Genomic DNA, 22,210 nt, shown 5'->3' on the forward strand with positions numbered 1-22,210 from the left:
AACAAATATTCAATAAAAACAGCTTAAAAATTCCTTCTTTTCTCTAAAGTGATAAAGTGTAATAGTGTCTCAAATGCAAGATTCCAAATCTGTTTACTTGGTATGTGCAGGAAAGCTTGAAATACTTGCATATTTTTCTTGTAACAGCCACTAAAATGCTCAGATTTGCAGCAAAATAATTTGATACAAGGGGTGAAAGATAAGTAAAATAATCCAAATTAACTGTATCACAACCTTGGCTAAATGTTATTCCATTTTAATCAATCCAAAATTAATTGATTTGCTATTTTGAAATGAAACTTGAAAATCCAAGAAGTAAAATGTATTAAACTAAAACAGAATACATCGGTGATCACCTCTACAAAAGCAGGCTCTCATAGAAGCATGAATCCTCAAGTAACCCCATCCAAGGCCATCCAATCCTATCAAGATGAAAGGAGCTAGATATGAACCCAGAGGCACTGGCCATGATTCGACCAAACACAAGGTCTAGGACACCTAACATAGGGCCTCCCATGGTTTTGGCAATGGTTTTGACTTGTGACTTTGGGCTTGTTAGTTTTTGTAGCATGAAATGGTGTTCTAGTCTCGACAATTGTCAAAGAGGCTAACAAACACTAGGACTCCAAAACCCAGAAAAGGTTTCAGGAAAATCCACCTAGAAATGCCTTAATTAAGTTAATTAATTAGGACCTATCTAAGGTCAAGTGCTTCAGGCGTGGCGAGTTTGGAAACTACAGTACTGTGTCCTCAAAGGAAGAAGGACAAGCAGGAGAAGCAAGACCAGGCGGCAGCATTCGCAGAGATAGACAAATTTTCCTCCAAGTTGGAGGAAGACTTCGCCATGTTTGCAGCTATACTTCCAAGAGTGAGGTGGGGCGATATGGAACTATAGTCCCAGAGTTGCGCAAAGATTTGTGTGGGTCCACTGAGGTAAGAATCGAAGATGTTTCCTCTTGGATCATTACCTTGCTACAAGGGCCCAGAGTATTCAGTAGCAGGATGGATCAGTGTCAGTTGATGCAGTCAGATTCCAAAGTGAGTTGTAGACTAGTAGTAGTGAGATACTAAGGAGTGCAGAACAGTAGCAGAGTAGGATGCTTAGTAGCAGAGTCCGTAGCAACGCAGATTTCCAAGTAGATAGCACAATGGCTAGTAGCAGTCAAGACTCAAGAGACAGAGGCAGCACGAGACAGTTGATTTAGTATTTTGGATGTTTCTCAGTTGTAGTAATAGCAGTGTCAGCAATAGCACAGATGCAGCATCAAAGTTGCACAGAGTTTGGTGGGCAGTAGTAGGCAATCACAGTGGCCAAACATCAACAACGTATAGAGGATGATGTAGAGACAAGGTGTTGTAGCAGTACGACACTAGAACACCTTCCTCACTAAGAGGGAGTGTTAGTTTTTGTAACATCGAATGGTGTTCTAGTCTCAAAAGTTGTCAAAGAGGCTAAGAAACACTAGGACTCCATAACCCATAAAAGATTTTAGGAAACTCCAACCAGAAATGCCTTAATTAAGTTAATTAATCAGTGATCACATGTTTCCTAAGTCTAACTTAGGGAAAATTCTTAATTAATAGCAATTAATTGAGGAAGGTGAGATTTCTCTAGAAACTCACACGGATCGACTAGGAAATAATCTCAGTCATTGATTAAGTTTTAAACTTTTAATCTTAGTCGTTTGAGTCCCAAATGGAGATTATAAGAAGAGGTCAATGGGTAGATGGAGGAACACACTTGAGATCGATTTCCTTGGGCAATTCGACTTCCTAGGGAAAAACAGCTTTCTGTCGGAAGAGTTTGAGCCAGAGAGGAGATGCAAAGACAAAGAGGGGTAGAGACAGTGAGTCCAAAGGAATTTTTCCAGTTCCGGAGAGTCAGGAAGAAAAGGCTGAAAATATTCTCCAAGAGGCTACGCAGAAGCAGTACAGAGCCTCAAGTGAGCAGTTCGATTCAGTTGAAAGGGAGGACGTCTTCAGTTCCAGAGACCGAGAAGATTTTCTAGAAGGTCGGAGAAGAATTTTCCCAGTCAACAGCAAGCAAGATGGCTAGATTGGCAGTTGATTCAGTTAGATCGTTTGGTAGGTAGCGCAGGGGTGACGCAAAGCCTACGCAGGCCAGTTTGGAAGGCTAGCTTTTCGGAGATCAGACAGTGTGGGGATTTGCTCGGAAAGAGGGTAAAATCCCTTAGTATATTTTTGCCAATATTTATCTTGGGTAGATTTGCCAGTTTGGCGACGTTTATTGTACTTAGAATTCTCTCACTGCTACTTAATAATAAAAACCCTCAGCCGCTGCACCTATTTCCCACATCGGGTTTTTCCGGGGAGTTTTGTCCAAAAATAACGGTGTTATATTTTTTTTGTGTGTGCCAATATTTTCTCAGTTTCCAGTTTATTTTCCGCAGAAAATTATTTGTGAAGATTGCAATGTGATTAATTCGTTGTTGCCGTAGCAATAAACTGCATAATTAATTTACAGTTAGAAGAATTAATTCCAGTTGCTGCAATAGAATTTCAGTATTGAAATTTTCACAGGGTTTACAGTGGTGGTGAAAATCTGTATGCACCCCTGCTGACATGAGAACTAACAAGTCTTGGTTATGTTATAGCCACAGTCTTCCTACTATTGATCCTGGTCAAAGCAGTGGTTTTGGGCCTTGGCTCTCACTCAAGAAGAGCCAATTGACAAGATGGTATCAGAATATTAGTCTATTAGTGAACTGATTATCATATATAAACTAAAGAGTGAACATCTAGGATTTTAATAATTGCATTGGAGGATGGAGGATGGCCCAGTTTTTGTTATGAATACAAATATGATATGTGTATATACTAGTACAAGTTTTAAAGATTTGAAAAAAAAAATACAAATTCAATTATCCTTTTATATATATTTAAGATTTAAAAAAACTAAGAAAACCCTGAAATGTTTATTCTAGTGAAACCTGTGAATTTATGTTCCCTGGACTTTACCTATTTTGCAGTTCTTGCAACCTAGGTCTAGACTCTATGTGCTCTCTTTATAGATCCTCCAAGAACCTGGATTATAGCAAAGTGTCTGCCAGAAGAAAAGAGTAACAGATCACTTATAGACAGAGAAAATGAGTGTAGAACTATCTTATTTAGTCACTAAACATACAACAGTACCGGCCTCTTATCTAACAATATTCTAGGTTCCGAAATATAATAATAATATGCTCCTCAGTCAATACCTCTAATAACTATTTCTAACAAAAATTACTATCTCAGAGAAGGCAATGCTCAATTTCAACTTAATGCTTATGAGAACAGACTTTAAGAACTGATGATAAAACTGGTAAAAGGTCACAAGGATGAACAACAACCATATACCAGTTGTTAACACAGAATGACTCTATGCAATATTCTCTAACCTATATGCACATATCATCCTTCTGTTCAATCATCTAACGTTATGCTAACAAAACTTCTAGCTTTCGATCCTCCCTTGTCTTATGAATGCAGGTTTTCATCACCTTCATCTTCTGAAGCATAAGATATAGAATAAACAAAGTTGAAGAAGAGAGTTTAAGTAATAAACAAAAAGGGGAAAATAATGCAATATCCATTAAGAGAATGAAAGCATACCAACTCAATAACCCCAATGAATGTTTTTGACATCGCTAGTATTCCCTGCACATGCATAACATGCAAGTCTTTTAGTACCAGTCATTTGGAGTAGATTCAGATTAGCAAGAGACAAAAGTTTTGACTGACACAGGCACTCAGTAAAATAGGAAATAAAATATCAAAAGAAAATCTTGTTTGCATTCAATAGACCGCGAAGACTGTAGAACCTTTAAAGCACACAATGTAGGTAAACTGGAAAGATAATCATTTCACTATCCTCTAGAGATTGGAAATTCGTATATTGAACCTACAAGCCACATGAAGAGCAATATAACCATTTTAAAGTGAAACAATATTTTTCAGTTTCTTTAAGGAAAAAAACAAATAAAATGTCGGTCAATACATCTCTTGCACTGATGATTCCACAAAATATGAGCCTTAACTCGTACTAGTGTCAGATCACTCTGATGTCCAGCCATTTGTTTCTAAAAATCAGTTCTTGTGAAACAATAGTATTGTTGAGTCAGCGAGTGCATGACTCAACATTAGGCCTAGAATTGGGAATCTCTCTCTTTATTTGTGCAGACATTGATTGGGTATCTCATTGTTGATCATTTTGGATTTGTTGAAACATTCAGATGTACTATTGATGGACAGAATCTCTCTCTCACAAGGAAAGAATTTTGGGTTTTCCCCTTCTGGGTATGCCCTCGCTGGGAGCCTAATCTTGGTGTCTCTTGTCTCTTGTTTATTGTCTATTGTTCATTGTCTACTGTGATCTCTATTTACTGCTCTTGTTGAAGATTATTAGTTGAAGTTTTTCATATGTAGCTACTTGTTGATTAAAGGATAAAGAAGGAACTGTTTGTATCGATAGAAGTAGTTATCAAATTGTGAAAAGCTTGCATCACTAGAATCTCAACAATATATTCCTTCCACTTTTTGTACTTTTTTTTGTTAATAGTTTTCTGTAAATATAAGAATGTATTTTTCAAAAAAAATGGTGTTTTTGTTTTGACGTTTTCATTGTTATAAGTGGAAATGGGTGTTCCCTTTTTTAGTCAATTTAATGTAGGAATAACTGGAAGAAGGCACTATATATGCTAAATGAAGCTAGCAGTCGTAAGCAGAAAAGGAAAAATTTATCTTAGATAAGTAGTCGTTTTGATTGGGGATCACATTGTTTTAGGATACAAGGTGGCTAATTATAGTGAAGAAGGAAGCTTTTGCTTACAGAAGGGAAACTTGTTGACTTTAGAATACTTCAGTATTAGTTTCTGTGGATGGAACTATGGTTTTATGTGAAACCACAGCGTTGCTGTTCATGAATAGAAAATGCTAGTGCTTGAAAAAATTCATCACCTTTTTCTGTGGAAAGAAAGTTTGTTTTTATCCAGTAAAGGTGGGTGATCCCTTAGGATATAAGAATTGTGAATTACTTGCAGCATTCTAATTCTCAAAAATAAATCTCGTAACTCTTCTTATACCATTCTACCATCTTTGGCATTAGATTGTTAACATTAGCTCTATATAATAATTGACTTTAGTGTGTAAGACACAAACCTGTGAGAAAACAGCTAATTTATGTGTTGCCTTTGCTAAAGTATATCGCTCATCCAACTACAACACAAACAGCCAATAAATGGTGATTTCATAAGGATATTCAAATTTCAAAACTAAGCATTTCATATAAGTTTGCCAACCAAACCTCCAAAAATGGTCCTTAATATATATGTGTATGTATTTATTGCATCGACTGAGAAAGCACAATTACTGTTTGTTAACAATAAGCAATAATAAATTAAAACAAGAATATGAATAAAATCGATTCATCATCAGAATATGTTTCTTATAACCATTCTAAAGAGTATTGTGAATCTTTATACAAGAGAAATTCTTGATAATGGAGCAATAAAATGGATTCCTTCCATATTACAAGGTTCACGTACAATACAAAATATGAAAATAAGTAATAAACAGAGTTTCTAAGATAGCGTCAAATCAATTTATTTAGTACAATACCACAAAATTTATTCTAGACCATTCGAAAATAATATATGAAACAAAGTATCACACAAACTCAACATTGTTGTGTCCAGAAATGCTCTACAACCCAGTATGGGGGATATGTTGTAGTGAAGCATTAGATCAAAAAAACATAGTGTCAGCTCAATTAAAAAAGTAATAATAAAAATAAAATAGGCTCAATTAAAAATAATAGTAATAAAATTACAAGTCACACAAAAGAGAATAATGAAAATATTCAAGTCTTACTATTACTAAGAGAATACGTCTTTAAGCATTTATTTACCTTTAAGTAGAAAAAGAATGAAAAGTTTAAAATCTCTTCTACTCCTATGAACATTCTATTGACTAAAACTAGAACTAAAAGTAGCAAATGTAATTTCAAAAATAAAATATTACAATAGTAGAATTCATTTATTAAATGGTTGTGATCTGAGAAAAATAAAAGGAAACTAAGACTAATTTCTCACTATTAGAACGTTATAACAATTTGCAATTTATTATAAACCAGCCTAAATCCATCTTAACCCTAGATCTATCAAGTCCTGAGAGGGATCAAATCTTTTAGGTGAAAACCTTTCCTACAGTCAAAAATAGATTCACACCTCCAGAGATTCGATCCCTCTCAGCCCTTGATAGATTCAGGGTTAAGATGGATCTAGGCTGGTAGCCTTATACCAACAACAAATAATCGATCAATGCCTATCTTTAAGCCATGATCCAAAAACTTCTCTTTGTCTTACCTTATATTCATTTTTTGCGAATCTAAGTTTATTTACCCAACAAAGAAGAAATTGGCCTAAGAAATTATGAGTATATGTTTCAGCCAGCATGTAGATATCAGTATGGATACAAATGTTGTATCAAACACAGTTGGTATATAAAATTTATAATATATATACATATTATTGTTATTATTACAAAGTACACATAATATATACTATACACTGTGTTAGAACTTAGCACCCAAAATGAATTTATTCAGAAGTTATATTGGGGAAACAGCTGCAAAGCTTCATGGATACATTATGGCAAGAACTTGTTAGAAGTTCCTCATTCAGCATTGACAGTTCATGGATACACTGTGAGGTTAATTCAACATTACACAGATCACGCTGTGTAATGTTATCACCCAGAAATTCCTCCTTGCAAAGAATAAAGGAGTTCAGATAACTAATAGGCGCAGAGCCAATGTCACCTCGCTCTGAACCTATTTGACTTTGGGTTGGTGCTTTTCCAACCACATTGAAGGCTTCCCTAATTAGTCTAACGTATCAACTATTGAATAAAGTTGTAAATATAACCTAAAACCAACAAAGGAAACTGTTGTTCAGAAATGAATCAGATCTAAAAAAGCAAGCAAATAAACAGACACACAGAAGACAAATCAAGAAAACAAATGTATACAATAAATGGCTAAGTGTATGCTTTAAATGGATAATGAACATCAATCACTCAAAAACTGCTGGAAACACACCAAAATGAATGCATGAAAAGCTAGGCATGAATTGGCTTGCAAACAAATGCAAAATAATGATTAATACTGCTAATTACTTTGTAAAAGTAGAGCTGAACAGCAACCTATTGTTGCTATTTTTATGCAGGAAAACAATAATTAAATGCAGATTTCAGTTTTTGAACATTTTTCACCTGCCCAATGATCAATCTCCTTCAATGGATGTCATTGCCATAACCTTTATACGGACTAAAGTGTTCCCCTCCACTTTTTTCACTGGCCCAATAAGATATGTCTTGCATTCTTCATCAGAGAGGTGCTCAGACAAAGATCCCAATTGCTTGATTGCCCCATCTCGGCCAGCAATTCTCAAAAGTATCACTTCTTATTTCCAGATTGCCCCATTGATCCAGGTTGCCCCATTGAATCAGGGCAACAAGTGTCGAGTAAAGGACCAACTACCCACCAAAAGAGGGTGACCCCATACGAGAAATTTTCTCCTAGTTATCTCTTCAGCCACAACCCCTAACAGCCATTAGTGTAGCCAATACATTGTGCCATTTTATCTCCGCTCCCTCAATCAGTCATATATCCCCTCACCCATCTGTCAAGAGCATATGTTAGAAGGTGGGCAATCCAACCCAAAACATGTGTTTTTCATTGTGCAATTGGGTGCCCATGCTTGTTTTTCTTGGGCATCCTAGGCAAGGATTGTTGGATGACTTGGAAAAAGGAAGGGCTTTGACTGTGGTTTTGTTCCCTCACCCTAAATGGGGGGTTAATCCTCAATCCTAGTCACGTGGGATCTCCCCTATTGACCTATGGTTTCAATAAGGGCATTGCTTGGGAAACCACGATTTTGGTCGCATGGTCCCTGTTACCATTCAAACTAGCAGGGGTCCTAGGAGGGGATCCTATAGAGCAACTACTCGGTCAAGGGGCAATAATGGAGTGATAGCCCAATGTCTCCTCAACTAAAGCTCCCTGTTCTTTATGGACTTTCACCGATGGGAGGAGACCCAGTATAAGAGGAATCACAATGATGAATGGATCAATGATCGGATAAGGAGTGATTCCTAAAACCTATTCACAAGAGAGACTCAATTAAATAGCTTACTTGCTTGAGAAGCAAGGTGATGGGCTCTTTAAGAAGGGCTATGAGGATACCTTGGCCTAGGGTTGGAGGATATGCCTTGACAAGGGGGTTTCCTAGACTTAAGGATCCTTGTGGAGAAATGGATCCTATGTAGTCTTTGTGGAATTTGAGTTATAAAGTTGCAGGACCACAGAGAACCCAGGTGGACCCAAACTAGGTCAAGGGTATGGATTTGATCGACCAAAGAGGGGCTTGACCTAATTAGGGAAGAGAATAGGATCAAATAACTAATTTTCTTTTGAAATTTGAATGCAATGATCCAAGTGAGGACACTAACCCAAAATCAGCCTAGGGAGAGAAATGATCCTCGAGCTAGGGCTTGCAATATCTCGAGATTCCACCGTCGAATTGTGCTCAAATTTTGAGGACCCCTTAAGAAGACCCCAGCACAGTTGTGGACCAATTTTCAAGGTGTTTGGATGGCTACAAAAGATTTTGTGTGATGCCCTAGGATACCTTATGGGGTTAGGCCTAGAATTGGGAAAAGTGAAGAAAAGAGAGGGAAATTTGACCACCAAATGGAAACGAGGATTAGTGCCTTATTGCTTGGGCTTAATGAAGTCAAGATACATATAGATCAAGAATTTTTGTGTGCTAAGGAGCCTTAATTAATCTTTGCTAGCCTCTCGAAGAGCAGCAACTAGGTCAATAGAGATTTATACTTCAAATTTTCCAAAGAGATGAAGTTTCGAGGTCTTTCAACCTAAGAGGTGCCTCTAGGAACATTCACCCACTCTCTTCAAGTACAATGCATGCATTAAATCACTTATTCAAGGTTCCCAAAAGAATTTCGCATTTACTTTAACCCATACAAGAATAATGATAATCATAACATGCAGTAAACCAATAAAATAACAAGAATAGCATCAAAATTCGACTTACATGAGAGAGAGAGTATATCCATTCATCAACTTTGCATTAGAAAGAAGCTCCAAAGACAATAGCGAAAATCCAAACATCATAGTGCATCAAGAAAGCTCCAAAAGGTTTACCCAGCAAAAAGTGTGAAAATCTCTCAAGAGATACTAATCCAATCCAAGTGATGATGAATGAGAGAGAATGTCTCTCTTCTATTTATACAATCCTCTAAGGGATTCAAATGGCCTAATTTGGACCCTAAAATAAATTAATGTGCATAATAACAATACTTTTGGTGAAAATGCCACCAAATAGCTCAATAACATAAAAATAAGCCTCTTAAGAGGGCAGAATGATCAACATAATGAGTCGTTGAGCCATTGAGAAGGCCAAATGAAGTCCAAAGTGCCTTGATGACAGAATGAACTCCAAACATTGTGGACAAGGGGTTGGCCCCTTGTTTTCCAAGCGAGAACCTGTGGTGCTCCCAAGTCGGTGTGGGGGCACAAGGACATCCTCATGGGTCTCCAAGTGGATTGAAAGTTCATGTAGACCATCTGTAAGGGATAGGATGATGACATAATCCCTCCCACTGCAGTGAGAGACATCCTCTAGACCCTAGATCATCTGCCAAGTGTATGGTGCAAGTGTGGAATCGGTTGGACATAATGAACCAGATGCATCATTCTGATCCAAAAAGGTGGAACACGAGCAATTAATGAGTGGCATTGTGGATCCATGAAGTAATCTATGCTATGGTAGAGGCCCATGGCTCTCAACACCCACCCTACAAGTACCCATGTGGCCCTCTGGAGGGCTAGGATCCCGTATAGGGTGACCAAACCCAAATGGAGACCCACCTGTAATCCTGCATAAGATCCAATGCATACCTTGCCCTCCAATACAACAAATCTTTAGAATAATCAAGTAAAAGTGTTTACAAATCATGGAATCAATGGGGCACTTCATGGTGAGATGCCCTTCCATAGTGGGCTTTGGCATATACAAGTGTCTCCAAGCTCAATAAGAGGGTTAACAAGGACCCTATTAGGTGGTTTCAGGCTTTCAGCCTTTGAAGTGGGGTGACATGTCCATGGTAGTCCATCCAATAGTAGGTGGCATATGATATAATGATGAGATGGATTAGGGATCAAAGGAAAACTCCAAGCCACATGTTAGGGTACAAGGGTAGCTATAATAAGGGAAGCCCACATTTGAGTGTATGAGTGTAGGAGGGAGCAATCGTGGTACATAAGTTACTCTGGCCTTTGTTTTTCCACTCTTCTTCATATACCTTTTTCCTTTTTATTGATTTTTCTTCATAACTGCTCGGGGCTCCAGGGGATGAGAGCATGATGTGAGGTATATAACAGTAGGTACCCCCTTTAAAACGGGCCATTTCATTGCCCACCAGGGTTTAGGACAATCATTTAATGTGGAGGGGGCTCATCTAGGGCCCATAGGAACTAGGGTGATGGTGATAGATAAGCGGTAGAGCTTATGATTGGCTTTTGCCACGTGGTAAATGTGTATGTCCCGGTCATCTTTGCATTTTTTGGTACGTTTCCTTTTGTGAGTGGACAAATTATGCTTTTTCTTTTCTTTTTAGTTGCATCAACTTCCAAGGCATCATTCCAAGCCCAACCAAGGTGTGGATAAGGGGAGGGAGAGGCTAACCATGTGTGTACCTAGTGGACACATGTGGACCCGGATTGGAAAAATGATGATGGGGTTAAAATGAGCGCAAGGGCGTGATATATATTGTATCGTAAAGCGGGACCACGGAACCAAAATTGGGGTTTCCCATGTAGTGCCAACCCTAGAGCCAATGGCCAGTTAAAGAGATCCCATGGAACTAGGATACAAGGCTAACCATCAAATTGGGCAGAGGAGACAATAGTACAGACCTATCCCACTCTTTCCGCTGAATCCCCCCACCAATCCATGCTCAAAAATGTCCATAAAAAGTACCAAACCAATGAAAAGGCATACCTTTGGGGTTGGGAGGCCCACCTTCAAACATACAATCATAAAAGATGGGTGAGGGGCCACATGGCTGGCTCAGGTGGCGGAGAAAGTGGCACATCGAGCTATCTGGTAGCTGCAAGGGGTTGTTGGCTACCGATTAAGGACCATCTAGGAGAAAAAAATTCTCCTATATACACTACCCACAAGTGGTGGGTAACAGTCTCGTTTTCCCATTCCACATTTTTTACTCTCGGCCACATATTACAAGCCCTATTTCATCATTTCCCGTCTCTGGATCCACATGACAACTGGGTCCACAAGGCACTGACACTCCTGCTCCCCTTGTCCACATAGTTGGGTCAGGCCTGGAAATGTTGCACTAAAGGTTGATGTAGCGAAAAGAACATTAAAAGCATATCATGGCCACAAGCAAGAAACAAAGGAAAAGAATATTATAAAATGCAAAAGATGGCCAAGATATTTAATATAGCACATAGGGAAAAGCCAAACATGAGCTCTACCCCTTCATCATGTTGACAAATGTAATTAGTATCAGTCTTCGTAATTGTATTTGAGTCATGACTAATGTATTTGTCAAAAAGAAAGAAAAGAAAATTTATTTATAAGCATGGGTTTCATGCTTTGTTTATTTTCTTTCTAGGCCAAAGCACCCATCTAAGTCACCTAACACAAGGATTCAAGATTCGTAGGATTCAGGGATTCAAGTGTCGGATTCGGACAAGATGACCCCCGGAACAGGACACGTAGGATTCGTTATATATTATTTTATTAAAATATATATATATATATATATATATATATATATATATATATTAAAAATTAGATATTTCTTACACAAATTCTAATTAATGATACAAATTCATTGATTTCAAACATAGATCTTCATCTATAGCATGCATAGTGCATACAAAATTCAAATACATGTCAGTGGTCACATACATCCTGATTCATAATTCATAAATGAAAGACAACTTACAACTACAAGATAGTAAGATAAAGACACTGGCAACTGTAGTTTTCTCATTAAGTCATCAAAACAAAATGTGTTACATAGGTAGTGTTGGTGCAATGCCAATGGCAAATAGAAATAGAAAATATAAAACAACTACACGTATACAAACCTCAAGGCAATAGGTAGTCATCAATCCTCAGAGTCATCATCAGAATCAGCATCAATGTCCTCATCATCATGGTCACCACTGCTCTCCTCTGCATCCTCCTCCTCCCCTGTATCCATAGTTGCCTCTACATCTGCTGGTGTGGAGGATGACCCCTCTAAAATATCATCATCATCAAATCTAACAGGCTCTAGCACTGGATCATTGAGATCCATGTTGGCCAATGCCAACTCAACACTATTGTCCAGATCCATATCATCATGAAAGAAATCACAGATCTTTGTCTTTCCCCTCAACCACTCTTCCCTCTGCCTGTAAATAAGACGAAGGTTGGTGTGCACATACGCCATTGTCTCTGCCCTGAACTGCTCAAGCCTGCTCTTCTTCACACTATACAAATTCCCATATGTGCTCCAATTCCTCTCGCAACAAGAGGATGAAGTCACTTGAGAGAGGAGCCTCATCGCTAACTACTGAAGAGGAGGGCTTGTTGCCCCATGATTTGCCCACCAAGAATAGGGCTTCTTAGCCCCCTGTCTCTAATCACATCATATCCTGCAAATCGACCACCGCCAGTGGAAAACTCTGCAAAGGCATCCTCCACTTCATCAAGCAATGCACTATCCTGAAAAACCCGCCTAAATGCCTCTTTCCTCCCCTGTGAGATTTCACCATCCATGTGAGGAGAGAATCTTCGGGAAGGTCCACCATTCAGCCACTCATGGTTGTAGTATTTTGGGTTCAATGAGTGAGCCAAACATTGTAAAGGTGTACAATTCTTGTCCCATCTGCTGACAAGAATATCCTATATAGTATCACAGAAGGCCTCTGGTGATGTCTCATACTTGGGGCGCTCACTCTGTAGAATAATGCTCCTCACAGACTCAATCATGGAATCCCATCCCTCATAAACCTCTCCTAGGATGGGTTTGTCTGTATCTGCAAATCGAAGCAAAGAAATGATAGGGTCCATGATCTGAATAATTAGATCTACCCTCTCCCACCAAGCATCATCTAGCACTGCGTCCTTCACTCTTTTAGAGGCTACCTAATCTGTCTTTCTCCAAAAAGACCAAAACTCAGAAATAACCATGGACCCAAGAGCGGTCTTGACCTCCCTCAACCTCTTCAACATCGTGAATGAAGAGGCAAACAGTGTATCAGCAATCTTCAACAATGATAGATTGGTGTACTCCTTGTAGATAGTGAGGGCATTTGTATGATTTTGCACAAAGTTACGGATATGCCGTGCATCCTCAATAATGTTACCAATCCAAAGCACATTAGAAGTAATGGATTTCAGTGCTAAGTTCAATGAATGGACAGCAAGGTGTCCAAAACACTTGTGGATATTTAGCTTCCACAATCATGCCAACAGCCTTACAAACGGTGCATTATCTGTAATGGTTTGCACACAAGAATCAACACCTACATCTTCAATAACTTTAATAAATAACTCACCAATAAATTGTGCGTCCTTGTATTCTCCAAGTGTATCCACTGCTTTCAAGAAAACTGGACCATTCAAGGAAGACACCATGAAGTTGATGATTGGGTGTCATGTTGGATTTGTCCATCCATTAGAAACAATGCTAACCCCAGATGTTGGCCATGATGCTACAATAGGCTCAAGCATTTTTTTCACCTCTTTTTTTGCCTTCGTCAACAATGTGGTTCTAAGCTTCTTTGAACCAGGAGGCACATACCAAGATGGAGACCCGTGAGTTAGAGCTCGACACATCTCAATAAATAAAGGTGAGCATGCAACATTAAATGATATGAAGTTTTGATAGAAAAATAAGGTAATGGTGAGATCAAGCTCTTCCTGTTTCTCTTTTTGAAAAATCTTGTCCATTGGACCAAGTGTAATTGCTCTTCTTTTTGCTGCTTGTCCCCCAATAGAACTCTCAAATGGAAATTTGGTGGTGCCTTTCCTCAAAAATGGAAGGGGGTCTTCATTCTTGGTTTTTCTTGATTTTGCAGCCACATTTTCCATACCAACAGTGGACTCCTTTTCCATTTCTTTCCTCTTTTGTAAAGGAACAGCTTTACAAGCTCCAATTCCACAACCCGGTAAAGCCAACAAATGGCCTTTCACACATAAATATGTGCTTTTGAAAGCAATGTGAAAAAATTTGCATCTCCATTGCGCATTGCCTCCTCCCTTCCCCTTGGTGCTTGTTCCATCCTCTCTTGTGACATATTTCCACAAGGGATATTTCTCAATGTTGTCTTTAGGTCCTTCTCTTCCCTCAACATTACTTGCAACAGACTCTGATGATATGGGGGGAGGAGGGGCATCTCCAATGGAGACATTCTTCCCCTTCCTTTGCCCCCTAACTGCTGCCTTTGATTGAGCCATGAATACTGTAAAAAAATGAACAAATTTGTAAAAAAAATCATATACAAATTGTTGTAATAGAAATGCAAAAAAATGGAGCTAAAATGCACTTACCTGGTGCTTGAATCTCCTTGCTGAACGCTCTACTCCCTTAGCTCCTTGCTCCAAACCCTTAGCTCCTTGCCCACAGCTCAAACTATGCAAAAGTGAATGAGAAATAAGGTGAAAATATAAAAGAACAACGCGTTTTTAAGTCTACGAAATGCATTTTTAGGGGACTTGAATCCCAAAATCGGGACACGATGTGTCCGTACGGGATTCGTACGATTCCTGTACAGACACATCGTGTCCTGTTCTAGGATTCGAATTCCTAGCGAATCGTATCCGATTCGTAGGATTCGGATTCGCAAAGGGGTTTGGACAAATCCGGTTACTTAGGCACCCATTGAGTGCTTCTATGGTTTATGTCAAGAGTCATAGTCCTTGTCATTATTATCTAGACCCTTCTTGGGTTTTGTATGTCAAGAAAGAAATTTATTTTTTAGTCAAAATCGTATTTTATGCCTCCTCCACCAAGTCGGTCTGCCCTCCAAAAGGAAGTTGAAATTCTCTCTCTTTTGTCACACATGCGAATTTTGGGGCTATTGCAGGAGGGCAAAAGTTGCATATCTGCAGTAGGGCAAAATTTTGAAGCTAAAGGCCAAAAATCTAAGATGTTGTAGGACTGAAGCAATTTCACTAAAGTTGACTACTGAAGTTTGTCTAATCATATTGGGAGGTTGACCTAGTGGATTGGAGGAGTTCTTTTCGTATGGTCAAAGGTCTTGGTTATCTCATTTGATTTTATTCTAAAGGAAGAGAAGAGAATTTTTTGGGTTTTCCCCTAAAAGAGGGGTTTTAGCCCTGGTTGAGAGCCTATATCCTATGTCTATTGTGTTGATCTTCATGTACTTATGTTTTTGGTAGTTGCTTGATGATAAGAAGATAATAAGAATTCAAAGATAATCACAACTATCAAGACAAGAAAATATTATTTCCTTTTTTATTTTCTAACACAGTATCAGAGCTAAGGTGAAGAAGAAGCTAAAAAGGCAGTCGGTAGATCAACAAGCTCTCATCATCTTAAGGAAGGATTCAAGAGAATTTATCAAGAAAGATCATAAGGAGATAAGAAGCCCATTTGATAGAAGGAAGGAAGTCTAGTTTTCGTGAAGTGAGTACACCTATGGCCTCATCAATGAAACCTAAGAACAAGCTTCAAGGAGCATCTAACTATAGAGCATGGAAGACAAGGATGAACCTCATCCTTGCAAAGAACAAAGTATTGGATTTTGTAATAGGAAAGGTCAAGAAACCCTCAAATGATACAGGAAAGGAGAAGTACAAAGAAACGGATATCCTTGCCATGAACTTAATAGTGGATGGAGTCAAAGACAACTTGATTCCCTACATATACACTCTAGACTCTTCAATAAAAATGTATAATGCTCTTTCAAAGTTGTTCAAAATCAAGAATATTGGGCAAGTTGCAAGTCTAAAAAATGAACTTCAAACAGTTAAGATGACAAAGGATGATACAATGTCCTCATATTTTGTAAGAATTCCCTGATGAACTGCAAGCAATTGATGAAGTAGTACCTAAAAAAGAACTTGTGATTCTAGGACTACCAAAGTCTTGGAATGCCTTTGCAGCTGGAATTAGTAGTTGGAAGAACTCTCCATCATTCGAAGAAATGTGGTCTGCATGTATACAAGAAGAAGCTCATCTTTCCCTGGTAGAAGGCAAGTAAGAAAATGAAGAAAATAATTCAAATGCCTACTCTGCTCATGTCAAGAAGAAAGGAGGATATAAAAAGTTTAAGGGACCAAAGAAAAATCAAGGGAAGATTGATCTCTCTAAAATAGAATGTTATCATTGTCACAAGATGGGACACTATAAGAATCAATGTCTCGATAATCCTAAGAACAAGAAGAGAGAAAGGGACCAAGCAAATGTTGTTGATGATGATAACCCTCTAAAGAAGTCTAAGGCAAAGGAGTCTGAAGTCAAAGACTTATTTTATTAAGTCTCATATATCCTTCACCTATAGTATAGGTTTTTATTTTAAATCTTTCTTTTTAGGGTTTATAGATTTAATATGTTTTGTTCTTGAGTTGTTTTGATGAATTAAAGGAATCCCTCACAAGTCTAGGTTGATGTAAAATCAAGAGGGAGCTTCCCCACCTTTTTCACAAAAGATAAGTATCATGTTCTTTATTCCTTTTCATTATTGATTCCCTCTATTTATCTAAGCTTTATGTGCTTGTTTATAATTCTCTCTCTTTTGTTTTCCTTGGAAGGAAAGTTTGTAGGAATACTTTAAAATCAAGAGGAAGACTCTAATAAAAAGAAAGAAGCTTTGTTACAAAGGGATCCCTTCAATAGGAAACCCTACAAGGTTTGTAAAAAGGAGAAACTCAAGGTATGTTTAAGACCACATGATTTGTTGTTGGTTTTCTTCATATTAAAAGGTATGATCATTTTGATATTTGCTTTGTATTACTAACTCTCTCATCTCTCGGGTTTTGAATCCTAAAGATTCTTGTTTGTAAGGTTGATTAATCTTTAGGATGAAACAACCCTTACCATATTTTCTATCTTTTGTTCACTCTGGTAAAACCCTAACCTTTAGGGTTCACTATAAAAACCCTAACCTTTTGATGTTTAAGGTTTATTGATATCATAATGTAACCCTAGTCACTTAGGATTTGTTGATGATATCTAAATCATATGAGGAAACCCTAACTATTTAGGGTTTGATGAATTAAGGTTTATAACAAAACCCTTATAATAGTTAATGTGAAATCCTAGGAAAGAAACCCTAGGTGTATATGCTTTTGTATGATTGAATCTCTAGCTTGGTCAAATTTGTTGAGTATCTAACGTTGAAGTTTTGATGTTTGTATCTAGGGTTTACGACAAAAACCCTAGTGGAGATTGATATGCGATTCTAGAACATGGTAATGAAACCCTAGATGTAAAATTCTTTCGCTATGATTAAATTTAGTTACTAGTATCTAAAGCTTAGTTTTGGCAAAAGAATATAGGGTTTCACATAGATTGTTGTGAAAGTCTAGGGCATGAAAAGTGTAACTCTTATTGATTGTAAATCTAAGTTTAGGTTTTGATATCTAAAGTCTGATTTATTATGCTCCCATTGTATCGACATGCTAACCCTATATTGATAAAATTGACTTCATGCTCTATATTTGTGCTTGGTTGAACTTCTTGTTGAAGATTTGCAGGTACATAGTCTTCAAGTTGTTGAAGATTCTTACCTACCTCATACTTAATGATGATTCTAAGCATGATGGAAAGAGGGAGCTATAAGAATCTTGATGACATTCGAAATTAATAGATGACCTTGTTGCCATGATGAAATTTTGGAAGGACGAAGTTCTCCAATCATATGATGATGTGAAAAGAAAAGAGTTTGTGTGACTGAATTATTAATAGAGTTGTCCCCTTGTAGAAAAGAAGTTTGATAAAGAAAGTGTAGAGGGAGACAGCTTTAGAAGAAAACCTATCCTAATGCAAAAAAATAAAAGAAATTTGGAATTTTGAGGAATATGTCAATTTGGTTGTTGAAAATTTTTACCTGTCTTCGAGTCCCACCCTCTGCTAAGGTGTGAAGTAGATATCACTCTTAGTCGTTATGCTCATTTTATGTCCAGGGAGTGGGCTTGCTCCTTCTAGAAGTCACCCCCACTTTGGCTTAATCCACCCTACAATCTTTGATTCTCCTTAGGAGGGGCCCTCCTATGTGACATCTCCAACATCTTCTTTCTCTCTATGGGGCAAGATACGAATCCCTTGAAATGATAAATCCTTCTCATAAAGAGGTTTAGAACCCCTAGACCGATTTACCTACAAAACCAAAGCAAAACAAGTGGGGAACCCTAGTTCTTTTCTTCCACGTAACCTATTAGCTCCTTGGCGGCAAAGAACATTAGTTTTAGGATGAATCTACTAATTGGCAAAATGAACTTAGATAAAAAATAGTTCAAAACTCAATGACAATAGCAAGAAGAAAAACATTAACAAAATGTATGCCACAGTTGTACAAGACAAACGTTTGATATTAATGAGCTCATTTTGTTAGATAACACTTATCTCAAGTGAACAACAATAATTACATTGGAGAAGAGCCTAGCCTTTTATAGAAAGAAAAAAAAATCTCTGACGGCTAGTTGACTCTCATTAAAAATATTGCTAATCTTCCACAATCCGAGACTCAGCAATTTTTTATTTTCTTGAAATTATTACAAACTATTAGATAATTGGCCAAGGGGATCGAATTTGTCCAAGCATCCCAAAATAGGCCATGATTTTCCTTCAAAAATGGTCGTCAATGATCAAAAATCAAGATAACATCATTATTCCTCCCAACATCTAGCTTGAATGGTCCTCCTCTAATTTGATTTGTCCACAAAAGGAAGTGCGAATTGCCCTTGGAGGTTCAATTTGGTCCTTTTGGGCATTAATTCTCTTCAACAGTTACATTGTTCATCCACATCCTTACTTTCTCGGTCCAAATTGGTTACAACAGCTAGTAGATTAGTCCTCCAACAACTACTTTTTTACTTTGACTTGGCATTGAAAATTCCCTTAGCAATCCAACTTGGGCCCACATTGGCATATCTCCAATGCTTTAGCCCTCCTAGAAAAACTAGAACTTGGTTTTTGCTCCGGATGTCCTAATCTATATTGGGTTTATCTCTATTTACTCATATATACTAGGATGTTGTCACATCACCTTGACTACCACATCATCCTACCCCTATTCCTGATCTCCAACGTTGCTGCTAATCTCAAATTTTTGACACCTAGGCATTCTTCGTCTCATCATGTTGATGACTTTTAACATAATGCATCCTAGAAACTACCCAATGCTCAACTTGAAAATCCACCTAGAATAATCAGTGTACTACTAACCAAGTTTGACATAGCCATAACATTTCACGAGACGCCCAAATTGGAAAACTGCCACATGACATAGTGTATTCTAGTCATGTTCTTCAATCTAGACTTGGTTTGACTTTTTGACCATTTTAAATTGGGAAATGTGAACTTCCTTGGGAGGTGTGAATGTTGTTACAAGACACTACTATGTTGTTTGAGCAATCATCAGTAATACTGCACCAAGGTCGAGGTCACCTACTAACTCTTTCGACAATAACCATGTGGAATGACATAGGTGCACCTTGAAGCAGGTTGGATTGGCCCATACACCAATTATCACCCCTATAAAAAGCAGGCTCCCATAAAACCATGAGCCCTCACGAGAAGCCTCCCAAGGTCCTCCAATTGAATCAGGGACAATATCACCTAGATGAAGCTTTCAAGGGACGGAGCATGTTCTGGCCAATCACAATAGATACAGACTCAAACTAACAAGACATAAATCTAGGAGACCTAATATAGGGCTTCACATGGATTTGACTTGTGATCTTGGGTTTACAATGGTGGTGATTGATGCACTAAAAAAGTCTATGTACCCCAACTGATAGAGGGGTAACAAGGTGCACCACCAATGGACTATAACAAGATAAATATCTCATCAAACCTTAAAAAAAGACTTAAACATCAAGGATGTATGTAATATTGCCCCCACATCTAAACCAACTTGGAAAATAATATATGAAAAGGATACAAACATCATCAAACATATTCCCACCTAGGTGATATCTGGCAAATACTACAATGATAAGTCATATCACCTAGGCAAATCTGACCAAGGAAAAGAGTAATGTACCTTACTAAAATATACTAACCAAACTTGGAATACCTTGATTTTTTATCTTGCAGACATTACGTCAAACATTGTGCATGAAATCAAATATGAAGCATTGCTAACACAACAACACAGCAAATGTTCCACGAGCAAAAAAAACATACAACAAATATTTCATAGTAAATTTTACAGCAACAAAATCAGCCAAATAAAATCATATTTGTCTATTAATCAGGCCATGAAATTACATGATAAGCATCCCCTTAAGATACAAATTGATTTCTGGATACCTGGCACGATTTTGCTGGGAGTGACGGCACTGAAATATCCCTTACAAACTGTTGATGGTTAAATCGACCCACACTAACCCTCTAAATGTTGGTATACTGAAAAACTCAATGTCCCTTGGCTTCCACGAATAGCTGATAGCTAAATCGATCCACATGAATTCTGGTTGAACACTCGTTTCGGCCAAAACGATGAATCTCCTTCTTCCACAATGAATTCTTGGGAAGAGTCTGAGGGATTCTTCCTTATGATCAACTAGGGTGCATTTGTTTCACCATTGAAATCGATTCTCTCAAGGGTTTTACCCACCTACATACACAAGCTACAAGAGCTCTCCATATGGACTTGAGAAAATAATCAGGCATGCCTAAGAGTGAGCACCCATCTCTCTTTATCATTAGAATACCATGGGTCTATACCATGGCTCATCAAAATTACATGGGTCTCTATTTTATAACATTTTTTTCCCTTTGACCCTTTCTTTTACCTTTTTACATTTTCCCGCCCAATTAAATAATAAAAAGTGACTTTATAAAGTTTTCCTTGTTTTTTCTCCATAGTCACTTCATAACACCTTTTTAAATTAATTATTCAATGTCACTTTTACATGTTTCTTTTTCACCCAGATGACATTAAAAAAATTAAATTAATTGATCGCCTTTTTACTGACTACAGCCTACGAGAATCAAATAGGCTACTGACCCATCCTTCACAAGTGATCATTTGGAAAGGGACATTACAAGAAGTGTACTACCACAACAGTGAACACATTATCCAACAACATCAACATCATAAGAGAAGGGGTCAATAGAAAATGCTAACCCATCAGTCTCTCCCTATCACACATCCAACATAAGAAGACAATGTAGAAACTCCTCCTATTGACACCAATAATACAAAATCACCGTGCCAAAGTCACTAGGAAGCTCCAACAACATCATCAAACATCTATCTTCCAAGTCCTAACAGCATCATCTAACCCCTTGGGGAGCTAGAATCGTCATCCACAAACAAGATGTAGAACATCCAAGATAAATAGGTATACCAAAACAACACCATAATGAGATAGCATGCTGCATAACCATCAAATGTGCAACCAGGGGGTGATCAACAATGCAAACAAATGTGATAAGACCACCAAACCAGCAAGCACAATCATCCAACCAAGAGAAGACTCCCCCAACCAAATACCTCCATCAAATAATCCAATGCCATGAATATGTATCCCCCAAAGTCAATCCAATGCCACAAATTTCCAACAATGTTGTGAAACACACAATGTGGAAACTCATACAATATGAGGCATAACACTTAATATTCCCATTTTGAAAACTCATATTGATTTCCACAGTTTGTTAAACTTAGCCTAGGACATAACTTTGATAAAAAGAAAAGGATAATTATTTCAATAAGAAAAGGAGAAAACATTATATATAAGAGGGTTGACCTATCCTAAGTAGACCACCCACATAGAATATAAGGACTGGACTGGCCTATCCTAGTGGATATTCTGGATTAGTAATTGGGATTCCAATGATGAGTAATATGGTTATCTTTTATTGCGTCTTATGTTGTCTTTGCTTTACATTGAATTCTTATGCAAGATTATAA

At 37.7% G+C, this 22,210-nt stretch overlaps 1 protein-coding gene across 6 annotated transcripts in view; it reads right to left on the reverse strand.

The window, feature by feature from the left end:
• Window positions 1-22,210, reverse strand: part of LOC149203713 (uncharacterized) — a 554,312-nt gene that overhangs the window by 319,903 nt on the left and 212,199 nt on the right. For 5 of the 6 annotated variants that reach the window (XM_089403546.1, XM_089403544.1, XM_089403543.1 and 2 more), the window contains 2 exons: window positions 5,158-5,214; window positions 3,613-3,657 (listed from right to left, as the gene is read on the reverse strand). In XM_089403546.1, coding sequence (XP_089259672.1) covers window positions 3,613-3,657; window positions 5,158-5,214 — 102 coding nt within the window. The remainder of the gene's footprint in view (window positions 1-3,612; window positions 3,658-5,157; window positions 5,215-22,210) is intronic. The other variant, XM_089403545.1, reaches the window with a different exon arrangement.

Source organism: Pinus tabuliformis, chromosome 2_1 (assembly GCF_031772625.1).
Source record: "Pinus tabuliformis cultivar Carrire ecotype Pingquan chromosome 2_1, CPIR1, whole genome shotgun sequence".
Lineage (NCBI taxonomy): Eukaryota > Viridiplantae > Streptophyta > Pinopsida > Pinales > Pinaceae > Pinus > Pinus tabuliformis.